This window comes from Trichomycterus rosablanca, chromosome 2 (genome assembly GCF_030014385.1).
Source record: "Trichomycterus rosablanca isolate fTriRos1 chromosome 2, fTriRos1.hap1, whole genome shotgun sequence".
Taxonomy (NCBI): domain Eukaryota; kingdom Metazoa; phylum Chordata; class Actinopteri; order Siluriformes; family Trichomycteridae; genus Trichomycterus; species Trichomycterus rosablanca.
Window position 1 is genome coordinate 9,992,891 of NC_085989.1, and position 23,725 is coordinate 10,016,615.

Sequence of the window (23,725 nt, forward strand, 5' to 3'; positions counted from 1 at the left end):
ACCCTGAGGAAGATTGTGGAGAAGGGCCGATTCCAGACCTTGGGGGACCTGCGGAAGCAGTGGACTGAGTCTGGAGTAGAAACATCCAGAGCCACCGTGCACAGGCGTGTGCAGGAAATGGGCTACAGGTGCCGCATTCCCCAGGTCAAGCCACTTTTGAACCAGAAACAGCGGCAGAAGCGCCTGACCTGGGCTACAGAGAAGCAGCACTGGACTGTTGCTCAGTGGTCCAAAGTACTGTTTTCGGAAATCAAGGTGCCAGAGTCTGGAGGAAGACTGGGGAGAAGGAAATGCCAAAATGCCTGAAGTCCAGTGTCAAGTACCCACAGTCAGTGATGGTCTGGGGTGCCATGTCAGCTGCTGGTGTTGGTCCACTGTGTTTTATCAAGGGCAGGGTCAATGCAGCTAGCTATCAGGAGATTTTGGAGCACTTCATGCTTCCATCTGCTGAAAAGCTTTATGGAGATGAAGATTTCATTTTTCAGCACGACCTGGCACCTGCTCATAGTGCCAAAACCACTGGTGAATGGTTTACTGACCATGGTATTACTGTGCTCAATTGGCCTGCCAACTCTCCTGACCTGAACCCCATAGACAATCTGTGGGATATTGTGAAGAGAAAGTTGAGAGACACAAGACCCAACACTCTGGATGAGCTTAAGGCCGCTATCGAAGCATCCTGGGCCTCCATAACACCTCAGCAGTGCCACAGGCTGATTGCCTCCATGCCACGCCGCATTGAAGCAGTCATTTCTGCAAAAGGATTCCCGACCAAGTATTGAGTGCATAACTGAACATAATTATTTGAAGGTTGACTTTTTTTGTATTAACAACACTTTTAATATAATGAACTTTATCACAATATGCTAATTTTTTGAGAAGGACCTATATATATATATATATACAGTGTATCACAAAAGTGAGTACACCCCTCACATTTCTGCAAATATTTTATTATATCTTTTCATGGGACAACACTATAGAAATAAAACTTGGATATAACTTAGAGTAGTCAGTGTACAGCTTGTATAGCAGTGTAGATTTACTGTCTTCTGAAAATAACTCAACACACAGCCATTAATGTCTAAATAGCTGGCAACATAAGTGAGTACACCCCACAGTGAACATGTCCAAATTGTGCCCAAAGTGTCAATATTTTGTGTGACCACCATTATTAGCACTGCCTTAACCCTCCTGGGCATGGAATTCACCAGAGCTGCACAGGTTGCTACTGGAATCCTCTTCCACTCCTCCATGATGACATCACGGAGCTGGTGGATGTTAGACACCATGAACTCTTCCACCTTCCACTTGAGGATGCGCCACAGGTGCTCAATTGGGTTTAGTCCATCACCTTTACCTTCAGCTTCCTCAGCAAGGCAGTTGTCATCTTGGAGGTTGTGTTTGGGGTCGTTATCCTGTTGGAAAACTGCCATGAGGCCCAGTTTTCGAAGGGAGGGGATCATGCTCTGTTTCAGAATGTCACAGTACATGTTGGAATTCATGTTTCCCTCAATGAACTGCAGCTCCCCAGTGCCAGCAACACTCATGCAGCCCAAGACCATGATGCTACCACCACCATGCTTGACTGTAGGCAAGATACAGTTGTCTTGGTACTTCTCACCAGGGTGCCGCCACACATGCTGGACACCATCTGAGCCAAACAAGTTTATCTTGGTCTCGTCAGACCACAGGGCATTCCAGTAATCCATGTTCTTGGACTACTTGTCTTCAGCAAACTGTTTGTGGGCTTTCTTGTGCGTCAGCTTCCTTCTGGGATGACGACCATGCAGACCGAGTTGATGCAGTGTGCGGCGTATGGTCTGAGCACTGACAGGCTGACCTCCCACGTCTTCAACCTCTGCAGCAATGCTGGCAGCACTCATGTGTCTATTTTTTAAAGCCAACCTCTGGATATGACGCCGAACACATGGACTCAACTTCTTTGGTCGACCCTGGCGAAGCCTGTTCCGAGTGGAACCTGTCCTGGAAAACCGCTGTATGACCTTGGCCACCATGCTGTAGCTCAGTTTCAGGGTGTTAGCAATCTTCTTATAGCCCAGGCCATCTTTGTGGAGAGCAACAATTCTATTTCTCACATCCTCAGAGAGTTCTTTGCCATGAGGTGCCATGTTGAATATCCAGTGGCCAGTATGAGAGAATTGTACCCAAAACACCAAATTTAACAGCCCTGCTCCCCATTTACACCTGGGACCTTGACACATGACACCAGGGAGGGACAAGACACATTTGGGCACAATTTGGACATGTTCACTGTGGGGTGTACTCACTTATGTTGCCAGCTATTTAGACATTAATGGCTGTGTGTTGAGTTATTTTCAGAAGACAGTAAATCTACACTGCTATACAAGCTGTACACTGACTACTCTAAGTTATATCCAAGTTTCATGTCTATAGTGTTGTCCCATGAAAAGATATAATGAAATATTTGCAGAAATGTGAGGGGTGTACTCACTTTTGTGATACACTGTATATATACAGTATATATATATATATATATATATATATATATATATATATATATATATATATATATATATATATATATATATACAGGTCCTTCTCAAAAAATTAGCATATTGTGATAAAGTTCATTATTTTCCATAATGTAATGATAAAAATTAAACTTTCATATATTTTAGATTCATTGCACACCAACTGAAATATTTCAGGTCTTTTATTGTTTTAATACTGATGATTTTGGCATACAGCTCATGAAAACCTCTCAAAAAATTAGCATATTTCATCCGACCAATAAAAGAAAAGTGTTTTTAATACAAAAAAAGTCAACCTTCAAATAATTATGTTCAGTTATGCACTCAATACTTGGTCGGGAATCCTTTTGCAGAAATGACTGCTTCAATGCGGCGTGGCATGGAGGCAATCAGCCTGTGGCACTGCTGAGGTGTTATGGAGGCCCAGGATGCTTCGATAGCGGCCTTAAGCTCATCCAGAGTGTTGGGTCTTGTGTCTCTCAACTTTCTCTTCACAATATCCCACAGATTGTCTATGGGGTTCAGGTCAGGAGAGTTGGCAGGCCAATTGAGCACAGTAATACCATGGTCAGTAAACCATTCACCAGTGGTTTTGGCACTGTGAGCAGGTGCCAGGTCGTGCTGAAAAATGAAATCTTCATCTCCATAAAGCTTTTCAGCAGATGGAAGCATGAAGTGCTCCAAAATCTCCTGATAGCTAGCTGCATTGACCCTGCCCTTGATAAAACACAGTGGACCAACACCAGCAGCTGACATGGCACCCCAGACCATCACTGACTGTGGGTACTTGACACTGGACTTCAGGCATTTTGCCATTTCCTTCTCCTCAGTCTTCCTCCAGACTCTGGCACCTTGATTTCCGAATGACATGCAAAATTTGCTTTCATCCGAAAACAGTACTTTGGACCACTGAGCAACAGTCCAGTGCTGCTTCTCTGTAGCCCAGGTCAGGCGCTTCTGCCGCTGTTTCTGGTTCAAAAGTGGCTTGACCTGGGGAATGCGGCACCTGTAGCCCATTTCCTGCACACGCCTGTGCACGGTGGCTCTGGATGTTTCTACTCCAGACTCAGTCCACTGCTTCCGCAGGTCCCCCAAGGTCTGGAATCGGCCCTTCTCCACAATCTTCCTCAGGGTCCGGTCACCTCTTCTCGTTGTGCAGCGTTTTCTGCCACACTTTTTCCTTCCCACAGACTTCCCACTGAGGTGCCTTGATACAGCACTCTGGGAACAGCCTATTCGTTCAGAAATTTCTTTCTGTGTCTTACCCTCTTGCTTGAGGGTGTCAATGATGGCCTTCTGGACAGCAGTCAGGTCGGCAGTCTTACCCATGATTGCAGTTTTGAGTAATGAACCAGGCTGGGAGTTTTTAAAAGCCTCAAGAATCTTTTGCAGGTGTTTAGAGTTAATTCGTTGATTCAGATGATTAGGTTAATAGCTCGTTTAGAGAACCTTTTCATGATATGCTAATTTTTTGAGATAGGAAGTTTGGGTTTTCATGAGCTGTATGCCAAAATCATCAGTATTAAAACAATAAAAGACCTGAAATATTTCAGTTGGTGTGCAATGAATCTAAAATATATGAAAGTTTAATTTTTATCATTACATTATGGAAAATAATGAACTTTATCACAATATGCTAATTTTTTGAGAAGGACCTGTATATATAAAATTACATTGTATATATTATTTTTTGCTCATCCATATATTCGTGTGTATCTAAATATCGTTTATACATATGTATATATAAGAATAGGCATCCGTCAGTCTCGGGAGACTATGGAGTTGTGCACTGTTCAATTTTTGCAGCATCGGTTGTGGCTTGTCAGTCCTATACAGGAATGACAGTCTCTTCCACATCTTGCGCAGATGAAGCTTGATGCTGGTCTCTCAACTGCACTTAGGGCTTCCCTCTTCTGGCGTTGTACCTCTGTCTTTTGGGCTATTTTCTCTTCAAACTTGGAGAGACCCTTCTGCACTGTATGCTTCCAGGATGATCGCTCGGTGGCCAGGGCTTCCCACGTGTTGAGGTTGATGTCCAGGGCTTTCAGGTCTCTTTTACAGACATCCTTGTAGCGTAGCTGAGGCCTGCCCGTGGGAAGCTTTCCTTTGGCCAGCTCTCCATACAAGAGGTCTCTAGGAATGCACCCCACGTCCATCCGGACAACGTGTCCAAGCCAGCGCAGCCGTCGTTGTTTCAGTAGGGTGAACATGCTGGGGGTGCCAGCCCTCTCGAGGACTGTGGTATTGGGCACCCTGTCCTGCCAGGTGATGTTGAAGATGCGGCGAAGGCAGCGCATGTGAAAGGTGTTGAGCTGCTGTTCTTGTCTGGCTCGTAGACAATGCCATATGCCATACAGGAGTGTGCTTACTACACACGCTCTGTAGACTTGGACCTTAGTGTGTTCTGTCAGCTTTCTGTTGTACCACACTCTCTTTGCCAATCTGGACATGGTTGTAGAGGCCTTGCCAATGCGCTTGTTCAGCTCACTGTCAAGAGAAAGAGAGTCAGAGATTGTCGACCCTAGGGACACAAAGTCACGGACCACTTCCAGTTCATGTTCTGATATGCAGATGTTAGGTGGAAGGTCCACACCTTGTCCCATGACCTGAGTTTTCTTTAAGCTGATTGTAAGCCCGAAGTCACAGCAAGCCTCACTGAAGCGGTTCATGAGCAGCTAAAGTTCGCCCTCTCAAGTCACGCAGGCATTTTAATTGCACCTTAGACAATGGCCTCAGTCTGAAGAGCTTGAACAGCTTTCCATCTGCTCTGGTGCAAAGGTAGATGCCTTCAGTGGAGGACCTGAAGGCGTGCTTTAGCAGGATGGAAAAGAAGATTCCAAATAGGGTGGGGGCGAGGACACACCCTGGCTTCACTCCACTTCGGATGTCAAATGCTCTTGAGGTGGAACCGTCATAGACCACTGTGCCCTTCATGTTTTCGTGGAAGGACTCTATGATGCTGAGGAGCCTTGGAGGACATCCAATCTTTGGGAGGATTTTGTAGAGACCGTCCCTGCTGACATGGTCGAAAGCCTTTGTGAGGTCGATGAAAGCTATGTAGAGGGGCTGTCTTTGTCCCTGCATTTCTGCTGTCTCAAGAAGAAGACCATATCAGTGGTGGACCTGTTCCTCCAGAACCCGCACTGCGATTCTGGGTAGATTCTCTCTGCGAGGACTTCTTTGCACGTAGTCTTTTAAGTGCAACTCTGGCAAAAAGCTTCCCGACAGTGCTGAGGAGTGAGATACCGCGGTAGTTATTGCGGTCACTTCTGTCTCCTTTGTTCTTGTACAAGGTGACTATGTTAGCATCTCTCATGTCTTGTGGGACTTTGCCCTCTCTCCAGCAGAGGCACAGGATCTTGTGTAGCTCTTGCAGGATGGGACCCTTGCAGCATTTCAAAACTTCGACTGGGATGCCGTCCTTTCCTGGGGCCCCTCCAGAAGAGAGGGCGCAGAGGGCCTCATCGAATTCCGAGAGGGTAGGTTCTCTGTCAAGCTCCTCCAAAGTGGGCAGACACTCAATTGCATTCAGGGCATCTTCAGTGACCATGTTTTCCTGTGAGTACAGCTCAGAGTAGTGCTCCACCCAAACCTCCATCTGCTGTACTCGATCCTGAATGACCTCTCCTGTGGCAGACTTCAGAGGAGCAGTTTTTCTCTGGATAGGGCCCAGCACCTGCTTGATCCCCTCATACATGCCCTTGACATTACCTGTATCATATGCAGCCTGGATCTGAGAGCAGAGCTGAAGCCAGTATTCATTGGCACATTGCCTAGCACATCTCTGGACCTTGGCGCGAGCAGTTCTCAAATAGATACATATATACACATACGTACGTATATAATGTATGTAATTTACTTGTGGTGTATATATAATTAAATTTAAAATTAAAACATCTATGTAATTTTTTGCTCATCTATATGTTTGTGTAGCATTTGAATATTGAATATATATACACATATATATTATGTATATAATGTACTTATACACATATATATATATATATACACATAATTAACTTTTATATATATATACACATAATTTTTTGCTCATCTATATATTCGTGTATATCTTAATATAGAATATATATATAGATACATATATACATATATATAATTTACTTACATATGTGTAAATATATAATTAAATTTTATAGATCTATATAATTTTTGCTCATCTACATATTCGTGTGTAGCATTTTAATATTGAATATATATATATATATATATATATATATATATATATATATATATATATATACACATATACTGTATATACATACATATATATATACATACATATATATACACACACTCATATATAAATATATATATATATAATTTTTTGCTCATCTTCATGAGCTTTATGAGATTCAACTATAAATCTATGTACATGAGAAAAAATTATAAATATTTTTCTCATATACATATACAGTTAAATCTCTCTCTATATATATATATGTGTCCACGTGTGTCACTTTTAAGAGATCTTCCAAAAATGTATCGCTTTTATTTAGATTTAATATATTATTTAAATAATATAAATCAATATTTAATAATTAATCAATTTTGTTATATTTATAATATAGTAAATAATATGTATAATATTATAAATAAATTACATTATTTATTATATTATTTACATTTATTTTTGCTCACTTTATGGCCTAAAAGCAGGACCTACGTATAATGCTCAGGTGACCATTTCTTATAATGTATATGTATATGACATGAGGAGTTATAAACAGGAATAAAGTCCACTGGTGAATTATGGACAAAGACAAAATGAAGAAGGGACAGGTAAATGAAGTCCTATATCACACACTAAGCCTTTTATGGTTCCTTCAGAAGTCATGATCTGCAGAGAGCTGCTCTACATGTGATGTGTATATGGGTGATGGGCATATTAATGGCTTGGCTAGCATTTTCTCACTTCCTTTCACTTTGCTCTGGCATTTTAACATTTTAATTTATTGACCTTTTATGTGTACTGAGCTGTCCACTGTAATCTATGTAAATTATGTCTCAATTAGGACAATTATTGTGTTTTTCCTCTGTAGTATGAAGCTATTGTACCTAAACAAAAGCCATTTAAAGGTCAATTTCACTCTCTTCCTCAGGTCAATACTTTGCCAGTATTATGATCATCGTAGGAATGTCCGTAATAGCCACGGTGGTTGTACTGCAATATCATCATCATGATCCGAATGGAGGAAGCATGCCCAAATGGGTAAATCCCTTTTTTTATATCTTCATACAGAAACGTTACACCATATACAGTACTTGATAGCACATAACAGTAATTGACACAGTAGTTAATAGCACATCCAACATACACCGATCAGCCATAACATTAAAACCACCTCGTTGTTTCTACTCACTGTCCATTTTATTGGCTTCTCCTACCATATACAGTAGTGTTCAAAAAAATAGCAGTGATTTTAAAAAAGTGAATAAAGCACAAAGTCATTATAATAACTTTTATTTCCATAAATGCAAATGACTGAAAATACTACACTTTTAATTCTAAATCAAAACATTAACAGCATTTAGCCAGTTTGTGTTAATCCTTTACAGAAAGTTAAGAAAAATGAATATTAGGCTGTTCAAAAAAATAGCAGTGCAGCATTTTTCTTTAAAAACTCAAAAAATTTATCTATAAACTGAAAATGTTTGAGGTTTCACTTTACTTTAAATTACTGAACTAATATTTAGTGGCATAACAATTGTTTCCAAGATCTGTGTTGCATGGAGTCGATCAACTTCTGGCACCTCTGAACAGGTATTCCAGTCCAGGATGATCACACTACATTCCACAGTTCTTCTGCAATTTTGGGTTTTGCCTCAAACGCGTTTCAGATATCAGCCCACAAGTTCTCTATGGGATTGAAGTCAGGGGATTGTTCTGGCCACTCTTACCTCAATTACCTCAATCTTGTTTGTCTGTAACCAAGATGTTTTGGGTCATTGTCATGTTAAAACACCCATTTTAAGGGCATTTCTTCTTCGACATAGGGGAACATGATCTCCTCAAGTATTCTGATATATTTAAACTGATCCATGATCCCTCGTATGTGATAAATAGACGTAACACCATGGTATGAAAAACATCCTCATATCATAGTTTTGTACCACCATGCTTTACTGTCTTCACAGTGAACTTTGGCTTGAATTCAGTGCTCGATGGTCGTCTGACATACTGTCTATGGCCACTTGACCCAAAAAGAACAATTTTGCTTTCATCAGTCCACAAAATGTTGAGCCATTTCTCTTTGGACCAGTCAATGTGTTCTTTGGGAAATTTGAACCCATTCAGGACGTCTTTTTCTTAACAACGGGACTTTGCAAGGAGTTCTTGCTGGTAAATTGGCTTCACTTAATCATCTTCTGTACTTACTGGTAACTTCAGATGTTCCTTGATCTTTCTGGAGGTGATCATTGGCTGAGTATTTGCCATTCTGGCTATTCTTTGATCCATTTGAACAGTAGTTCCACGCTTCCTTCTGCATCTTTCAGGTTTTGGTTGTCACTTCAAGGCATTTGAGATCATTTTAGCTGAGCAGCCTATAATTTGCTGCACTTCTCTGTATGTTTTTTCCCTCTAAAATCAACTTTTTAATCAAAGTACGCTGTTCATCAGAACAATGTCTGGAACAACCCATTTTAACCAGTATTTCAGAAGGAAATGCGCTATGACCAACCTGTGCAACATTTGCCACCCTCCTAAATTAAATAAGGGCCAAAATTGACACCCATTCTTCTGCAGAATGAATGATTTCACCAATTGAACTCCTCACTGCTATTATTTTGAACAAGCCCCTTTCAATCAATGCTTCGATTACTCAGAATGAGCGGCATGCATGTCCTAATTGTTGGGTTTGTTTTGTTTTCATTACTCTACTACACTTTCAAGTAAATTATTTGTTATGTAGAAATAGCATTTCTACTAAAAACAGTGATTTATCAAGTTAATGGTGATGGACTGCTATTTTTTTGAACACCACTGTAGAAGCACTTTGTAGTTTTACAATTACTGACTGTTGTCCATCTATTTCTCTACATAGATGTGTTCTCCACTTTCATGCTGTTCGTCAATGGTCAGGACCACCACAGGACCACTACAGAGTAGGTATTATTTGGGGGTGGGTCATTCTCAGCACTGCAGTGACACTGACATGGTGGTGGTGTGTTAGTGTGTGTTGTGCTGGTATGAGAGGATCAGACACAGCAGCGCTGACAGAGTTTTTAAACACCTCACTGTTACTGCTGGACTGAGAATAGTCCACCAGCCAACAGCGCCCCGTGGGCAGCGTCCTGTGACCATTGATGAGGGTCTAGATGATGACCAACTCAAAAAGCAGCAATAGATGAGCGATCGTCTCTGACTTTACATCCACAAGGTGGACCACCTAGGTAGGAGTGTCTAATAGAGTGGACAGTGAGTGAACACGGAATTTAAAAACTCCAGCAGCGCTGCTGTGTGATCCACTCATACCAGCACAACACACACTAACACACCACCACCATGTCAGTGTCACTGCAGGGCTGAGAATGATCCACCACCTAAAAATACCTGCTCTGTGGTGGTCATGTGGGGGTCCTGACCATTGAAGTACAGGGTGAAAGCAGGTTAAAAAGGTATGTAGAGAAACAGATGGACTACAGTCAGTAATTGTAGATCCTTCAAAGTGCTTCTATATGGTAAGTGGAGCTGAACAAATGGACAGTGAGTGTACAAACAAGGAGGTGATTTTAATGTTATGGCTGATCAGTGTAAATGTGTATGATTATGATTATGTTTTTCTTACCATCATTTGTAAAACTCACGTTAACTAACTGCTGAAGGAGCTTGTTGGTTTACATTCCTGTTTATCTCATGTTTTGATAGAATATTTATTATAATGATTTTTAGAATTTGGAAGTCAGTGTTGGCTGTGAGTAGAGTAGGTGTCAGACAGTACCAAGGACCCAAGGACATGGATTTAATCTTTAAATTTGAATTCACCTTCTAAAACCATGCATAAGTGGGTGCTCAGGTAGCTTAGCTGTTAAACACGCTAGCACACCAGAGCTGACATCTCAAACTTTTGAGTTCGAATTTCAGCTGTGCTATCCGCAGGTCGGTCAACTACACAGACAATGATTGGCTCGTCTATTGTAACTTCCTTATAACTGACGCAATTACGGCCTCTGCTGGCTGATCAGTGGTACCTGCACAGAGATGAGGGATAATGGAGATCAGTGCGTGACTCTTTCTGTGCAAGGCTGATCCACATATGAACACGCCTCATGCAGGTAAAATGATGCAGTCAGCTACTGCACTTGTCGGAAGGGGGCATGTGTCAGTCATGACTCTCCTCGGTCAGGAGTGGAAGTCTGCATCAGTAGAGAGGAAGCGAAATGCAGTCGGGTAATTGGATACGACTAGATTGGGAGAGAAATTGGGAAAAAATGCAACAAAAAAAAAACCCAAAACATGCAGAAGGTGGGTTGCTTCTTTACACTGCCCCTTTCTTGCACTGAGTATTTACCCTGATGAAGTGATTGCTGGTGATGAACGAATGCTAAACTACATTACATTATTCGCGTTTAGCAGACGCTGTAATCCAAAGCGACTTACAGTACTGTGACAGTATATGGTCTAAGCAATTAAGGGTTAAGGGCCATGCTCAAGGGCCCACCAATGGCAACCTGGCATTGTTGTGGCTCGAACCAGTGCCCTTTCAATTACTAGTCCAGTACCCTAACCACTGGGCTACGACTGCCCATGAAACTCCACTGATACAGTGATCAATTTCAGTATTATTATTCTATTATTATTATTATTATTATTATTATTCTTAGACTTGCCAGAGTAGCAGAAATGAATAACAGAACAACAGATGGGTCAATCTGTTCTGATGATTGATACTGTTTTGGCATTTTGTGAGCCAATTAGCAACTCCTAATCGAATCATGCCCAATTATAAGGTCAAAACACACCAAATGCCACCCCATAATGATCTGCTAAGCGTAACACAAACTCAATGCAAATGTGATCAAGCCTAAGATATATACAGTGGGGGAAATAAGTATTTGATCCCCTGCTGATTTTGTAAGTTTACCCCCTTACAAAGACTTGAACAGTCTATAATTTTATGGAAGGTTTATTTTAACAGAAAGAGACAGAATATCAACAAAAAATCCAGAAAAAAAACATTAAATAAAAGTTATAAATTAATTTGTATTTAATTAAGGGAAATAAGTATTTGATCCCCTACCAACCAGCAAGAATTCTGACCCCCACAGACCCGTTATGTGCCCATGAGGCACACAAATTAGTCCTGTCCCTGTATAAAAGACTCCTGTCACAGAATCAGTTTCTTCCGTTCAAATCTCTCGACCACCATGGACAAGACCAAAGAGCTATCAAAGGACGTCAGGGACAAGATTGTAGACCTGCACAAGGCTGGAATGGGCTACAAGACCATCAGCAAGAAGCTTGGTGAGAAAGAGAACACTGTTGGTGTGATAATTCGAAAATGGAAGAAATACAAGATCACAGTCAATCACCCTCACTCTGGAGCTCCATGCAAGATCTCACCTGGTGGGGTAAGAATGATTCTGAGAAAGGTGAGGTCAGTCCAGAATTACACGGGAGGAGCTTGTCAATGATCTCAAGGGAGCTGGGAGCACAGTCACCAAGAAAACCATTAGTAACACACTTCGCCGTAATGGATTGAGATCCTGCAGTGCCCGCAAAGTCCCTTTGCTCAAGAAGGCTCATGTACAGGCCCGTCTGAAGTTTGCCAATGAACACCTGAATGATTCAGAGAAAGCTTGGGAGAATGTGATATGGTCAGATGAGACCAAAATTGAGCTCTTTGGCATCAACTCCACTCGCCGTGTTTAGAGGCAGAGAAATGCCCGGTGGGGATGGTGTTCTTGGGGTCATATCCAGCATTTCTCTGCTCCCAGCTCCCTTGAGATCATTGACAAGCTCCTCCCGTGTAATTCTGGACTGACCTCACCTTTCTCAGAATCATTCTTACCCCACCAGGTGAGCTCCAGCATGGAGCTCCAGAGTGAGGGTGATTGACTGTGATCTTGTATTTCTTCCATTTTCGAATTATCGCACCAACAGTGTTCTCTTTCTCACCAAGCTTCTTGCTGATGGTCTTGTAGCCCATTCCAGCCTTGTGCAGTTCTACAATCTTGTCCCTGACGTCCTTTGATAGCTCTTTGGTCTTGCCCATGGTGGTCGAGAGATTTGAACGGAAGAAACTGATTCTGTGACAGGAGTATTTTATACAGGGACAGGACTAATTCGTGTGCCTCATGGGCACATAACGGGTCTGTGGGGGTCAGAATTCTTGCTGGTTGGTAGGGGATCAAATACTTATGTCCCTTAATTAAATACAAATTAATTTATAACTTTTATTTAATGTTTTTTTTCTGGATTTTTTGTTGATATTCTGTCTCTCTCTGTTAAAATAAACCTTCCATAAAAATTAGACTGTTCAAGTCTTTGTATATACAGTGCCTTGCAAAAGTATTCAGCCCCCTTGAACTTTTCAACCTTTTGCCACATTTCAGGCTTCAAACATAACGATATGAAATTGTAATTTTTTGTGAAGAATCAACAACAAGTGGGACACAATCATGAAGTAGAACGAAATTTATTGGATATTTTAAACTTTTTTTAGAAATAAAAAACTAAAAAGTGGGGCGTGCAATATTATTCAGCCCCTTTACTTTCAGTGCAGCAAACTCACTCCAGAAGTTCAGTGAGGATCTCTGAATGATCCAATGTTGACCTAAATGACTGATGGTGATAAATAGAATCCACCTGTGTGTAATCAAGTCTCCGTATAAATGCACCTGCTCTGTGACACTCTGTGAGAGTTCTGCTTAAAGCGCAGAGAGCATCATGAAGACCAAGGAACACACCAGGCAGGTCCGAGATACTGTTGTGGAGAAGTTTAAAGCCGGATTTGGATACAAAAAGATTTCCCAAGCTTTAAACATCTCAAGGAGCACTGGGCAAGCGATCATATTGAAATGGAAGGAGTATCAGACCACTGCAAATTTACCAAGACCCGGCCGTCCCTCTAAACTTTCAGCTCAAACAAGGAGAAGACTGATCAGAGGTGCAGCCAAGAGGCCCATGATCACTCTGAATGAACTGCAGAGATCTACAGCTGAGGTGGGAGACTCTGTCCATAGGACACAATCAGTCGTACACTGCACAAATCTGGCCTTTATGGAAGAGTGGCAAGAAGAAAGCCATTTCTCAAAGATATCTATAAAAAGTCACCTGGGAGACGCACCAAACATGTGGAAGAAGGTGCTCTGGTCAGATGAAACCAAAATCGAACTTTTTGGCCACAATGCAAAACGTTATGTTTGGCGTAAAAGCAACACAGCTCATCACCCTGAACACACCATCCCCACTGTCAAACATGGTGGTGGCAGCATCATGGTTTGGGCCTGCTTTTCTTCAGCAGGGACAGGGAAGATGGTTAAAGTTGATGGGAAGATGGATGGAGCCAAATACAGGACCATTCTGGAAGAAAACCTGTTGCAGTCTGCAAAAGACCTGAGACTGGGACGGAGATTTATCTTCCAACAAGACAATGATCCAAAACATAAAGCAAAATCTACAATGGAATGGTTCACAAATAAACGTATCCAGGTGTTAGAATGGCCAAGTCAAAGTCCAGACCTGAATCCCATCGAGAATCTGTGGAAAGAGCTGAAAACTGCTGTTCACAAACGCTCTCCATCCAACCTCACTGAGCTCGAGCTGTTTTGCAAGGAAGAATGGGCAAAAATTTCTGTCTCTCGATGTGCAAAACTGATAGAGACATACCCCAAGCGACTTGCAGCTGTAATCGCAGCAAAAAGTGGCGCTACAAAGTATTAACGCAAGGGGGCTGAATAATATTGCACGCCCCACTTTTCAGTTTTTTATTTCTAAAAAAAGTTTAAAATATCCAATAAATTTCGTTCCACTTCACGATTGTGTCCCACTTGTTGTTGATTCTTCACAAAAAATTACAATTTCATATCGTTATGTTTGAAGCCTGAAATGTGGCAAAAGGTTGAAAAGTTCAAGGGGGCTGAATACTTTTGCAAGGCACTGTATATATAATCGAAAAACGTAAACATCAGCAGACATAGGATTTGGACTGTGGTAAATACAAATGTTTTGTTTTATAAGATTGGACACAACAACACTGGTAGCCTATTAGATAGAGCTGTGGGTTACCAACAACAAGGTTAAGGGTTTGAATCCAGGCTCTGCCATGTAGCCACTGTTGGGCCCTTAACCCACAAGGCCTACAAAACCTACAATGACTAACCCTGTGCTCTGACCGCGACTTCCAAACAAGCTGGGATACATGGAAAAAGAGTTCTGTTGTACTGTAAATGTGTATATGTCAAATTAAGGCATTCCAATGACTATAAATATTATAATTACTCTAAAACAATATCTGAAGCCTAAAGTAAATTACAAAGCATCAGTCCTTCAATGAAAGTCAAATAAATATAGAAAATAACCCACTTATTTATTTTTGCTAATTGCTCAGTCCTAATTAGGTTCATGGGTTCGGATCCACCTGGAAACCCTAGGTGCAAGGCAGGAATACACCCTGGCCCCTGATGTAAATCCATTTCAGGGAAACACACACTAATACATTCACTGCGAATCAATGATCTGAATCTTCTGAACGATTTTGTGAGGGAAAAAGGGAAAAAGACACTGGAGTCCACAGAAGAAACCCACAAGGACATGTAGAGGTCAAGATAAACTCTCTACAAATAGTAAGTCAGTGATCCGTCGGAACATTATCAATCCAGAAATGTATAAAGTCAATTATTTTGCAGTCGCCGGCCTTTTTTTTTTTTTTTTACATGGCGGACCCTTACGGCATACAGAAAGTCATACTACGCCCTCTTTAAATTACCCACCACCAGCCAGCAGAGGCGGCACCAGCTGCAGCAATGCTAAGTTCACACTACACAACTTTCAAAGTGTTCAGATCGCTGTACAGTTCACACTACACAACTGGATCTCTTGTAATCGGGAGTCTTTTAAGTCGTTGTGGTTTTCACACTACCCGACTGATCCGCGATAGGGGGTCACACACTACACCGTCTATCACCAGGAGGAATCACAGACGAGTCTGTCTGGTCTCCTAAACTACGTTTTGTTTTCACACTACAGGATTTTGAGTCACCGACGGGTCCAGATGTTAAGCATGCTAGATATTTTTCTTGAGTCTGTGAGCGATTGAGTCATTGAACAGTTTACACACAGCGGTCGAGAGCTGATTTTCAAGCCTCGAGCAAATGCTGATTTGCCTCCAAGCCGGTGCATCTGTCAACAACCTGTCGGTGAGCGAAAATCAGGGCAAAAATCGTGTTGTGTGAACTAGGCATTAGATGCTCAGATTGGCGATATTGCTGCTAACATTTGTGAGCTTAATCTTTCAGCGGTGGTGGTCTAGCACATTAGACCTCCTGACCAGCTTTATAATCAAATAAAGGGATTCAGCATCTGAAAATCGAATCAAAATCCAATAATAGTGAGGGCAGTAGTAGGTCAGCGGTTAAGGTAGTGGACTAGTAATGAGAATATTGCTGTATCAAGCCCCACCACCACCACCAACTACCAAGTTGCCACTGTTGGGCTCCTAAGCAAAACCCTTAATTGCTTAAATCGAGTCATAATCGAGAAAAGCACCAGCTAAAGAAATCATGTGATTTGTTTTTTAATTACTTGTGATGAACACTCACTTACTCACTTTCTTAACTGCTTATCCAATTAGGGTCACTTTGGTCGGTGCTGGAGCCTATCCCAGCTTTTCAATGGGCACAAGGCACACAGTGACACCCTGGACAGGGCGCCAGTCCATTGCAGGGCAGACACACATACACGCACACACATTCACCTATATGGCAATTCCTGACTGCATGTTTTTGGACTGTGGGAGAAAACCGGAGCTCCAGGAGAAAACACACGCAGACACGGGGAGAACAAGCAAACTCTGCAAAGAAAGGACCCGGACCGCCCTGCCTTGGGATCGAACCCATGACTTTCTTGTTGTGTTACCCACCATGACACCCTTGTGATGAACAGTATTAACTTAATCTTAGCCAGGGTTCTCAGCTGGCATAGCATCATTTATTCCGATGTTATGTCTGTGCCATGCTGAACAACAGAAGAACTAATGATACAGATAAATAATCACAAAGGCGTCTGAACAGCTAACAATAGCCCTGAAATGTATAATTTGCAGATTCGACATGAGGGTCGGTGGGACATCTTTTCAGCTCTGTGTACGACACTGAATATATGAGGCTATAAAAATGTATGAGGCAGTGTATTAAATTACATGAGAAAAAAGTCAAACTCACAGGTAAAACCATGCTGCATTATACAGTATTTAATCAGTGAAGCAAATTCTAAAACATTCACCTTTACTAGCATCTCATTTTTATTAATAAATGCTTGGAAACTTGACAGTTAAAAAAAAAAAAAAAATTTAATACTAATTCACATTTTGAAAAGTCTATTATTTAGTCGCACCACAACATTGCAGCATAAACTTGGTTCTTTTAATGGTTCTTTAACATGAATAAGTTGTATTTTGTTGTGAAAAAAGAGGTTAGCAATTGATTATTTAATTATATAATTAAAAGCTAATAATCAAATATGGGGTACCACTGGCATTTTTAAGGAAAAATTACAAGGAAAACCAAATTCATAACATATTGTAATGATATGGGCTATGACAAGACAAGACAAAATGGGGTGGACACACTTGCAGAGACATTTACACTGATTTATGAATAACTAAAGACAAGACAAAACAAACGGACACAAGACACGACCTAAGGTAAATGCTACGCTAACTGTTAAACATGAATCCTAAGCTAAACAAGCACTAGACTAAGACAAACAGAACATGAGCTAAAAGGGGCTAACGGGAACAAACAGTAGGCTTACAATACCGAGGCTTCGAAGCTTGTTTCACCTTTGTAACACTCGCCGAGTTGACTCGGTGTATCAGAGCTTGTATTGAAGTCCCTACCCTCACGTGACTATGACGTCGGACGCTTCAAAAACGTCAATGAACCACCAGAAATAGGCGGGACTGATTCAAAGCTTTGGTGCTGCTGTCCCTTATCTCACGGACTATTTAAGAGACAATCAAACCTCTGGTCACTCAGAGAATTGTACATGACAAATTTCAACGCAATGCTTTAATAAGTAAAGATCCATTAAACCACCAAGAGTTCATATCTTTCACAGTGTTGAGTAGCTGCAGGCTGCAATACATTCTAAAAAGCCACCAGGTGTAACTCTGCTCTGATGTCCACTTTCAACGCTTCAAATCATTTTCAGCACAATCAAGAAGAAGCTTCAAAAGCTTTAATGAGGCTTCATCTGCCCATCACTAACAAACAGGGCTAAACAAAGCTAAACAGGGCTAAATAGAGCTAAACAGGACTAAACAGAGCTAAAGCAAAGGCTAACAAAGACAAAGGCTAAGTCTAACAAACAAAGGCAAAGGCTGAACTGACAGACAGACGGACAGACAGACCAAAATCAATTGCTATGGTAAATTCAAACAAACCAAACCGACAGAACAGTGACATCAAAATAGTCTCCCAGCTGCCTTCTTATATGTCTTGATCTTAAACAAGGTGCAGCTGGAGGTGATTAGCTGGAGGCCAATCACAGTGAAGGGGCGTGGCAGGAGACTGAGAGTGCTCCCAGAGAGATGGGAGTGGCACATAGGAGCACAGAGAGGCTGGATTTGTGACACATATCACTCACTTTATGTTGGGTTAGTTAGTTAGTCTATTATTTCTCTCACCCAGGTAATCAAACTCACAGCACTAAATTTTTAATTATTATAATGTTTAGTGAACTAACAAAAACATAACACATACAATGACAGTTAATAAGTAAATGAAAAAAGTGGTAATTTACATTTTTAGCATTTAGCAGACGCTTTTATCCAAAGCAACTTACACAATGAGCAATTGAGGGTTAAGGGCCTTGCTCAGGGACCCAACAGTGACAACTTGGTGGTAGCGGGGCTTGAACCAGGAACCTTCTGTTTACTAGTCCAGTACCTTAACCACTGAGCTATCACTGGCCCATAATCACTGGTAATAATACAAGTACAGTGGAACCTTGACTTACAAGTTTTATTCGTTCTGTGACCAAGCTCGTAACTCAATTTGCTCGTATATCAAATCAAATTTCCCCATTAAAATGAATTGAAACTCTATTAATCCATTCCAGCCCCCCAAAAACCACACCGATTTTTTTGTTACGTGTTTTTATATAAGAAAAATGTACTTTATAAATAACAAATAATGTATAAAAAAATAATACTACATAATAAAAGAGAATGTAAAGAAATAAACTGGTTTTATTAAGTGTATTTATTTATTAAGTGGATTGGCGGAGGAAGTTGGGGGAGTGTTTCATTTCGTGCTCTATCACTTAACTTACTCGCTACACACTTAATGCTACAATATATTGCTAAATTTAACTTACACACTATGCTACACTTTATCGCTAAACTTAATTGCAACTTTTTTTTTTTTTATTATTTTTTCACTTCACTTAATCTTCTTCTTCACTGACTTTTGGCTTTTTCACCACACTTTCCTAGCTTTCACTTGCTTGTACGGCAAGATAACCACATGAACTGAACGCTCGCTGGGCTACCTAGTGGCGGGTGGCATAAGCTCGACCAAGTGACAGCTCGTATCTCAGAAAATTCGTAAGTTGGGTCACTCGTAAGTCAAGGTTCCACTGTATAAATCTGTAGGTAAACTATTACTGGGAAATAACATATGATTATCTATAGTGGATTGATATATAGTGTTTCTTGCGTTTTGCCCAGTGAATTTTACCTACCGTGACCCTGACAGATAAAGCGATGGTAAAACAATGAATGAATTTTGTAATTTAAGCAGAAGTATACACCGACCAGGTATAACATTATGACCACTGACAGGTGAAGTGAATAACACTGATTATCTCTTCATCACGGCACCTGTTAGTAGGTGGGCTATATTAGGCAGCAAGTGAACATTTTATCCTTAAAGTTGATGTGTTAGAACCAAGAAAAATGACGAGGGCCAAATTGTGAGGGCTAGATGACTGGGTCAGAGAATCTCCAAAGCTGCAGCTCTTTTGGGGTGTTCCCTGTCTGCAGTGGTCAGTCTCTATCAAAAGTGGTCCGAAGAAGGAACAGTGGTAAACCGACGACAGTGTCATGGGTGGCCAAGGTTTGTTGATGCACTTGGGGAGCAAAGGCTGGCCTGATCCAACAGACGAGCTCCTGTACACAAGTCTCAGCTCGCAGAATATCTCAGCATGTCTGCAAGATATCTCACTATGGATGTCATCTTATCATCAAAGACAGAGCTGATACTTATTCCTGGAGATCAATCTCCAACCCAAGACCTAGTCGTCTCTCTTGATGACGTTCAGATCAAACTATCTGACAAGGCTTGAAACCTTGGTGTTGTCCTGCATAACCAGCTGACCTTCTATTTTCATGTAGCCAACTTGACAAGATCGTGCCATTCCCCTTATTACAACATCAAGAAGATTCGTCCATTTCACTCCATGAAAGCCACTCAGATTCTTGTCCAGTCACTTATAATCTCTCAGCTTGAAGTACTGTAACTCCCTCCTGGCAGGTGGTCCAATGTCCACTATTAAAACTCTGAAACTCATACAAAATGCAGCAACTCATCTGGTTTTTAAATAACCGAAAAGCTGCCACATCACCCCACTGCTGCGCTATATGCTCTGGCCACCTGTAGCTGCCCACATTCAGTTTAAAACACTGATGCTCGCCTATGAAGCCAAAAATGGACCAGCCCCAAGCTACACTATATTGCCAAAAGTATTCACTCACCCATCCAAATCATTGAATTTCAATCACTTCCATGGCCACAGGTGTATAAAACCAAGCACCTAGGCATGCAGACTGCTTCTACAAACATTTGTGAAAGAATGGGAGCAATCTCAGGAGCTCAGTGAATTCCAGCGTGGTACCGTGATTGGATGCCACCTGTGCAACAAGTCCAGTCGTGAAATTTCCTCGCCACTAAATATTCCACAGTCAAACATCATGTGGCCTTCAGATTAGCTGAAGAACAGTGTGTAGAGAGCTTCATGGAATGGGTTTCCATTTCCGAGCAGCTGCATCCAAGTCAAGCGAATGCAAAGCGTCGGATGCAGTGATGTAAAGCACGCCGCCACTGGACTCTAGAGCAGTGAAGACGTGTTCTCTGGAGTGACGAATCACGCTTCTCCGTCTGGCAATCCGATGGGTTTGGCGGTGGCCAGGAGAACAGTACTTGTCTGACTTCATTGTGCCAAGTGTAAAGTTTGGTGGAGGGGGGATTATGGTGTGGGGTTGTTTTTCAGGAGTTGGGCTCGGCCCCTTAGTTCCAGTGAAAGGAACTCTGGAGGAATTTTGGACAATTTCATGCTCCCAACTTTGTGGGAACAGTTTGGGGATGGCCCCTTCCTGTTCCAACATGACTGCGCACCAGTGCACAAAGCAAGGTCCATAAAGACATGGATGAGCGAGTTTGGTGTGGAATAACTTGACAGGCCTGCACAGAGTCCTGACCTCAACCCGATAGAACACCTTTGAGATGAATTAGAGTGGAGACTGCAAGCCAGGTCTTCATGTCCAACATCAGTGTCTGACGTCACAAATGCGCTTCTGGAAGAATGGTCAAAAATTCCCATAAACACACTCCTGAACCTTGTGGAACGCCTTCCCAGAAGAGTTGAAGCTGTTATAGCTGGAAAGGGTGGGCCGACATGATATTAAACCCTATGGATTAAGAATGGGACGTCACTCAAGTTCATATGAGTGTGAAGGCAGACGAGCGAATCCTTTTGGCAATATAGCGTACCTTAGAGAACTCTGCACACCCCGCTCTGTACCATGCATCCATAATCCTCCATCCAGAACTCAAGGAAGACAAGCATCAAGGCTCTTTTCTGTACTAGCACCCAAGTGGTGGAACGAACTTTTTCTGTCTGTTTTCCCATCCGAGTCTCTCAACGTCTTCAAGACAATTTAAAACTCACCACTTTCCTAAGCACTTAGTCTTAGAACTAACATGTACTTACTAACACTGATTCATTTCTTATATTTTCTAAATGCCGAAAATGTAAATGAAATTCTGTTCATTCATAGCCGAGCAAGCAGGTTGTAATCATTTTGGGTCTGTTTCAGGGGCTGGCTTGTCGCAGATGGCCAGAGCAGCCTATTATTTTGTGACAAGCAGTTCTCATTTCTGCGCTATCCCTTTTCTATACACTTTATCCACTGTGCGTTGAGAATGTGTTCATGTCCTTTATTTGTTATTGTTTCTACTAATTTGCCCACAAATTTCAACTGAACTACTGTATGTTAAACAGCTTTATTTTACATAAAATAAAACTATACATGAATTCTTCCATGAAATATTAAGATGATTTGTTAAATTTACACTAATTTGCAAATAATTAATAGCAGCAGTAAATGTACATAATAGGAAACTAAGCCATGATTTACAGGAACACACCGTGCTTCATTTATTTAATGAAAATCATTACAAGGAATGTTTGATAGCAGAGTAAATATTACCTTATAAATATTGGTGTAGATGTGAGGAATGGGGTTGTCTCCTTAGCCAGCACTTTCTTCTGTTGGGGACGGCAGTGCTTACTATGCCAGACATACCGTTTATTTTATGTAATTATCTGGCCGGGGGTTTGGTAGTAAATCCAACAACTATACAGATTTTTCCATGTGGTCAGGTTGAAAAAAAAAATGTATGCTGAGCTAACGACTAAACACTTGGGCTTTAATAGGCCATACGTAGGAGGGAGAGATGTTATATAGGACTGTAATTATTTTTTCTGTCTGCTTTGCCTAATATCAAGATGTCACTTTTGAACCTGAGATATTTCATGTTTTATCTGCTCAACTTCATTTCATTTATTAATAAACATCCATTCCTGCATTTCAGGCCTGCAACACATTTCAAAAAAAGTTGGGATAGTAAAGCATTTACCCCTTTGTAATGTTGCCATTCCTATAGACATTAAAAGACGTTTTGGCACCGAGGAGACCAAGTGATTTAGTGTTTCAGCTTTTACTTCGTCTCGTTCTTCCTGCAAACACGTCTTAAGATGTATAACAGTACGGGGTCGTTGTCTCATTTTTTCTTTCCAAATTCTCCACACATTCTCTATTGGAGACAGGTCATGACTGTAATGTGTGCAGCATGTGGTTTTGCATTGTCTTGTTGAAAAATACATGAACGTCCCTGGAAAAGATGACGTCTTGAAGGCAGCACATGTTGCTCTAAGATCCCAATGTACTTTTCTGCATTAATGCTGCCATCACAGAAGTGTAAATGACCTTTACCAAGGGCACTGACACAGCCCCATACCATGACAGACCCTGGCTTTTGGACTTGTTGCTGATAATTTTTTGTCTTTGGTCCGAAGCACATGGCGTCCATTTGTTCCAAAAAAAGACCTGGAATGCTGATTCATCTGACCACAATACACTTTTCCACTGTGTGATGGTCCATCCTAGATGCCTTCGAGCCCAGAGAAGATGATGCAGCTTCTGGACATGGTTAACCAAAGGCTCCGTATTGTAGCGCTTGATAAAGGTTTGCCAAAGTAATCCCTCACCCATGTGGTTATATCAGCTATTGTTGAGTGGCGGTTCTTGATGCAGTGCCGTCTGAGGGATCGAAGATCATTGCAAAATCACACAAGCACCCTTGGCTTTTACACACTAAAATTCCTCCCGATTCCTTGAATTGTTTAACGATATTATGCACTGTAGAGGTAGAAATATGCAAATCCCTTCCAATCTTTCTTTGAGGTACATTGTTTTTAAACATTTCAATCATTTTCAGTTGACAAACTGGAGATCCTCTGATCATCTTTGCTTATCAAAGACTCAGCCTTTCCTGGATGCTGCTTTTGTACCAAACCATTATTACAATCACCTGTTTGGAATCACATCATTATTTAGTTTTCTCAACTCATTACTAGCCCTAAATTGCCCCCGTCCCAACTTTTTTTGGAATGTGTTGCAGGTCTGAAATGCAGGAATGGATGTTTATTAATAAATGAATGAAGTTGAGCAGATAAAACATGA

General features: G+C 41.3%; 1 protein-coding gene across 1 annotated transcript in view; it reads left to right on the top strand.

Moving 5' to 3' along the window:
- The window catches only part of chrna11 (cholinergic receptor, nicotinic, alpha 11), a 109,531-nt gene that overhangs the window by 84,877 nt on the left and 929 nt on the right, over positions 1-23,725 (top strand). Inside the window, exon 9 of the mRNA XM_062985549.1 lies at positions 7,637-7,746. Within this exon, the coding sequence (XP_062841619.1) occupies positions 7,637-7,746 (110 nt within the window). The remainder of the gene's footprint in view (positions 1-7,636; positions 7,747-23,725) is intronic.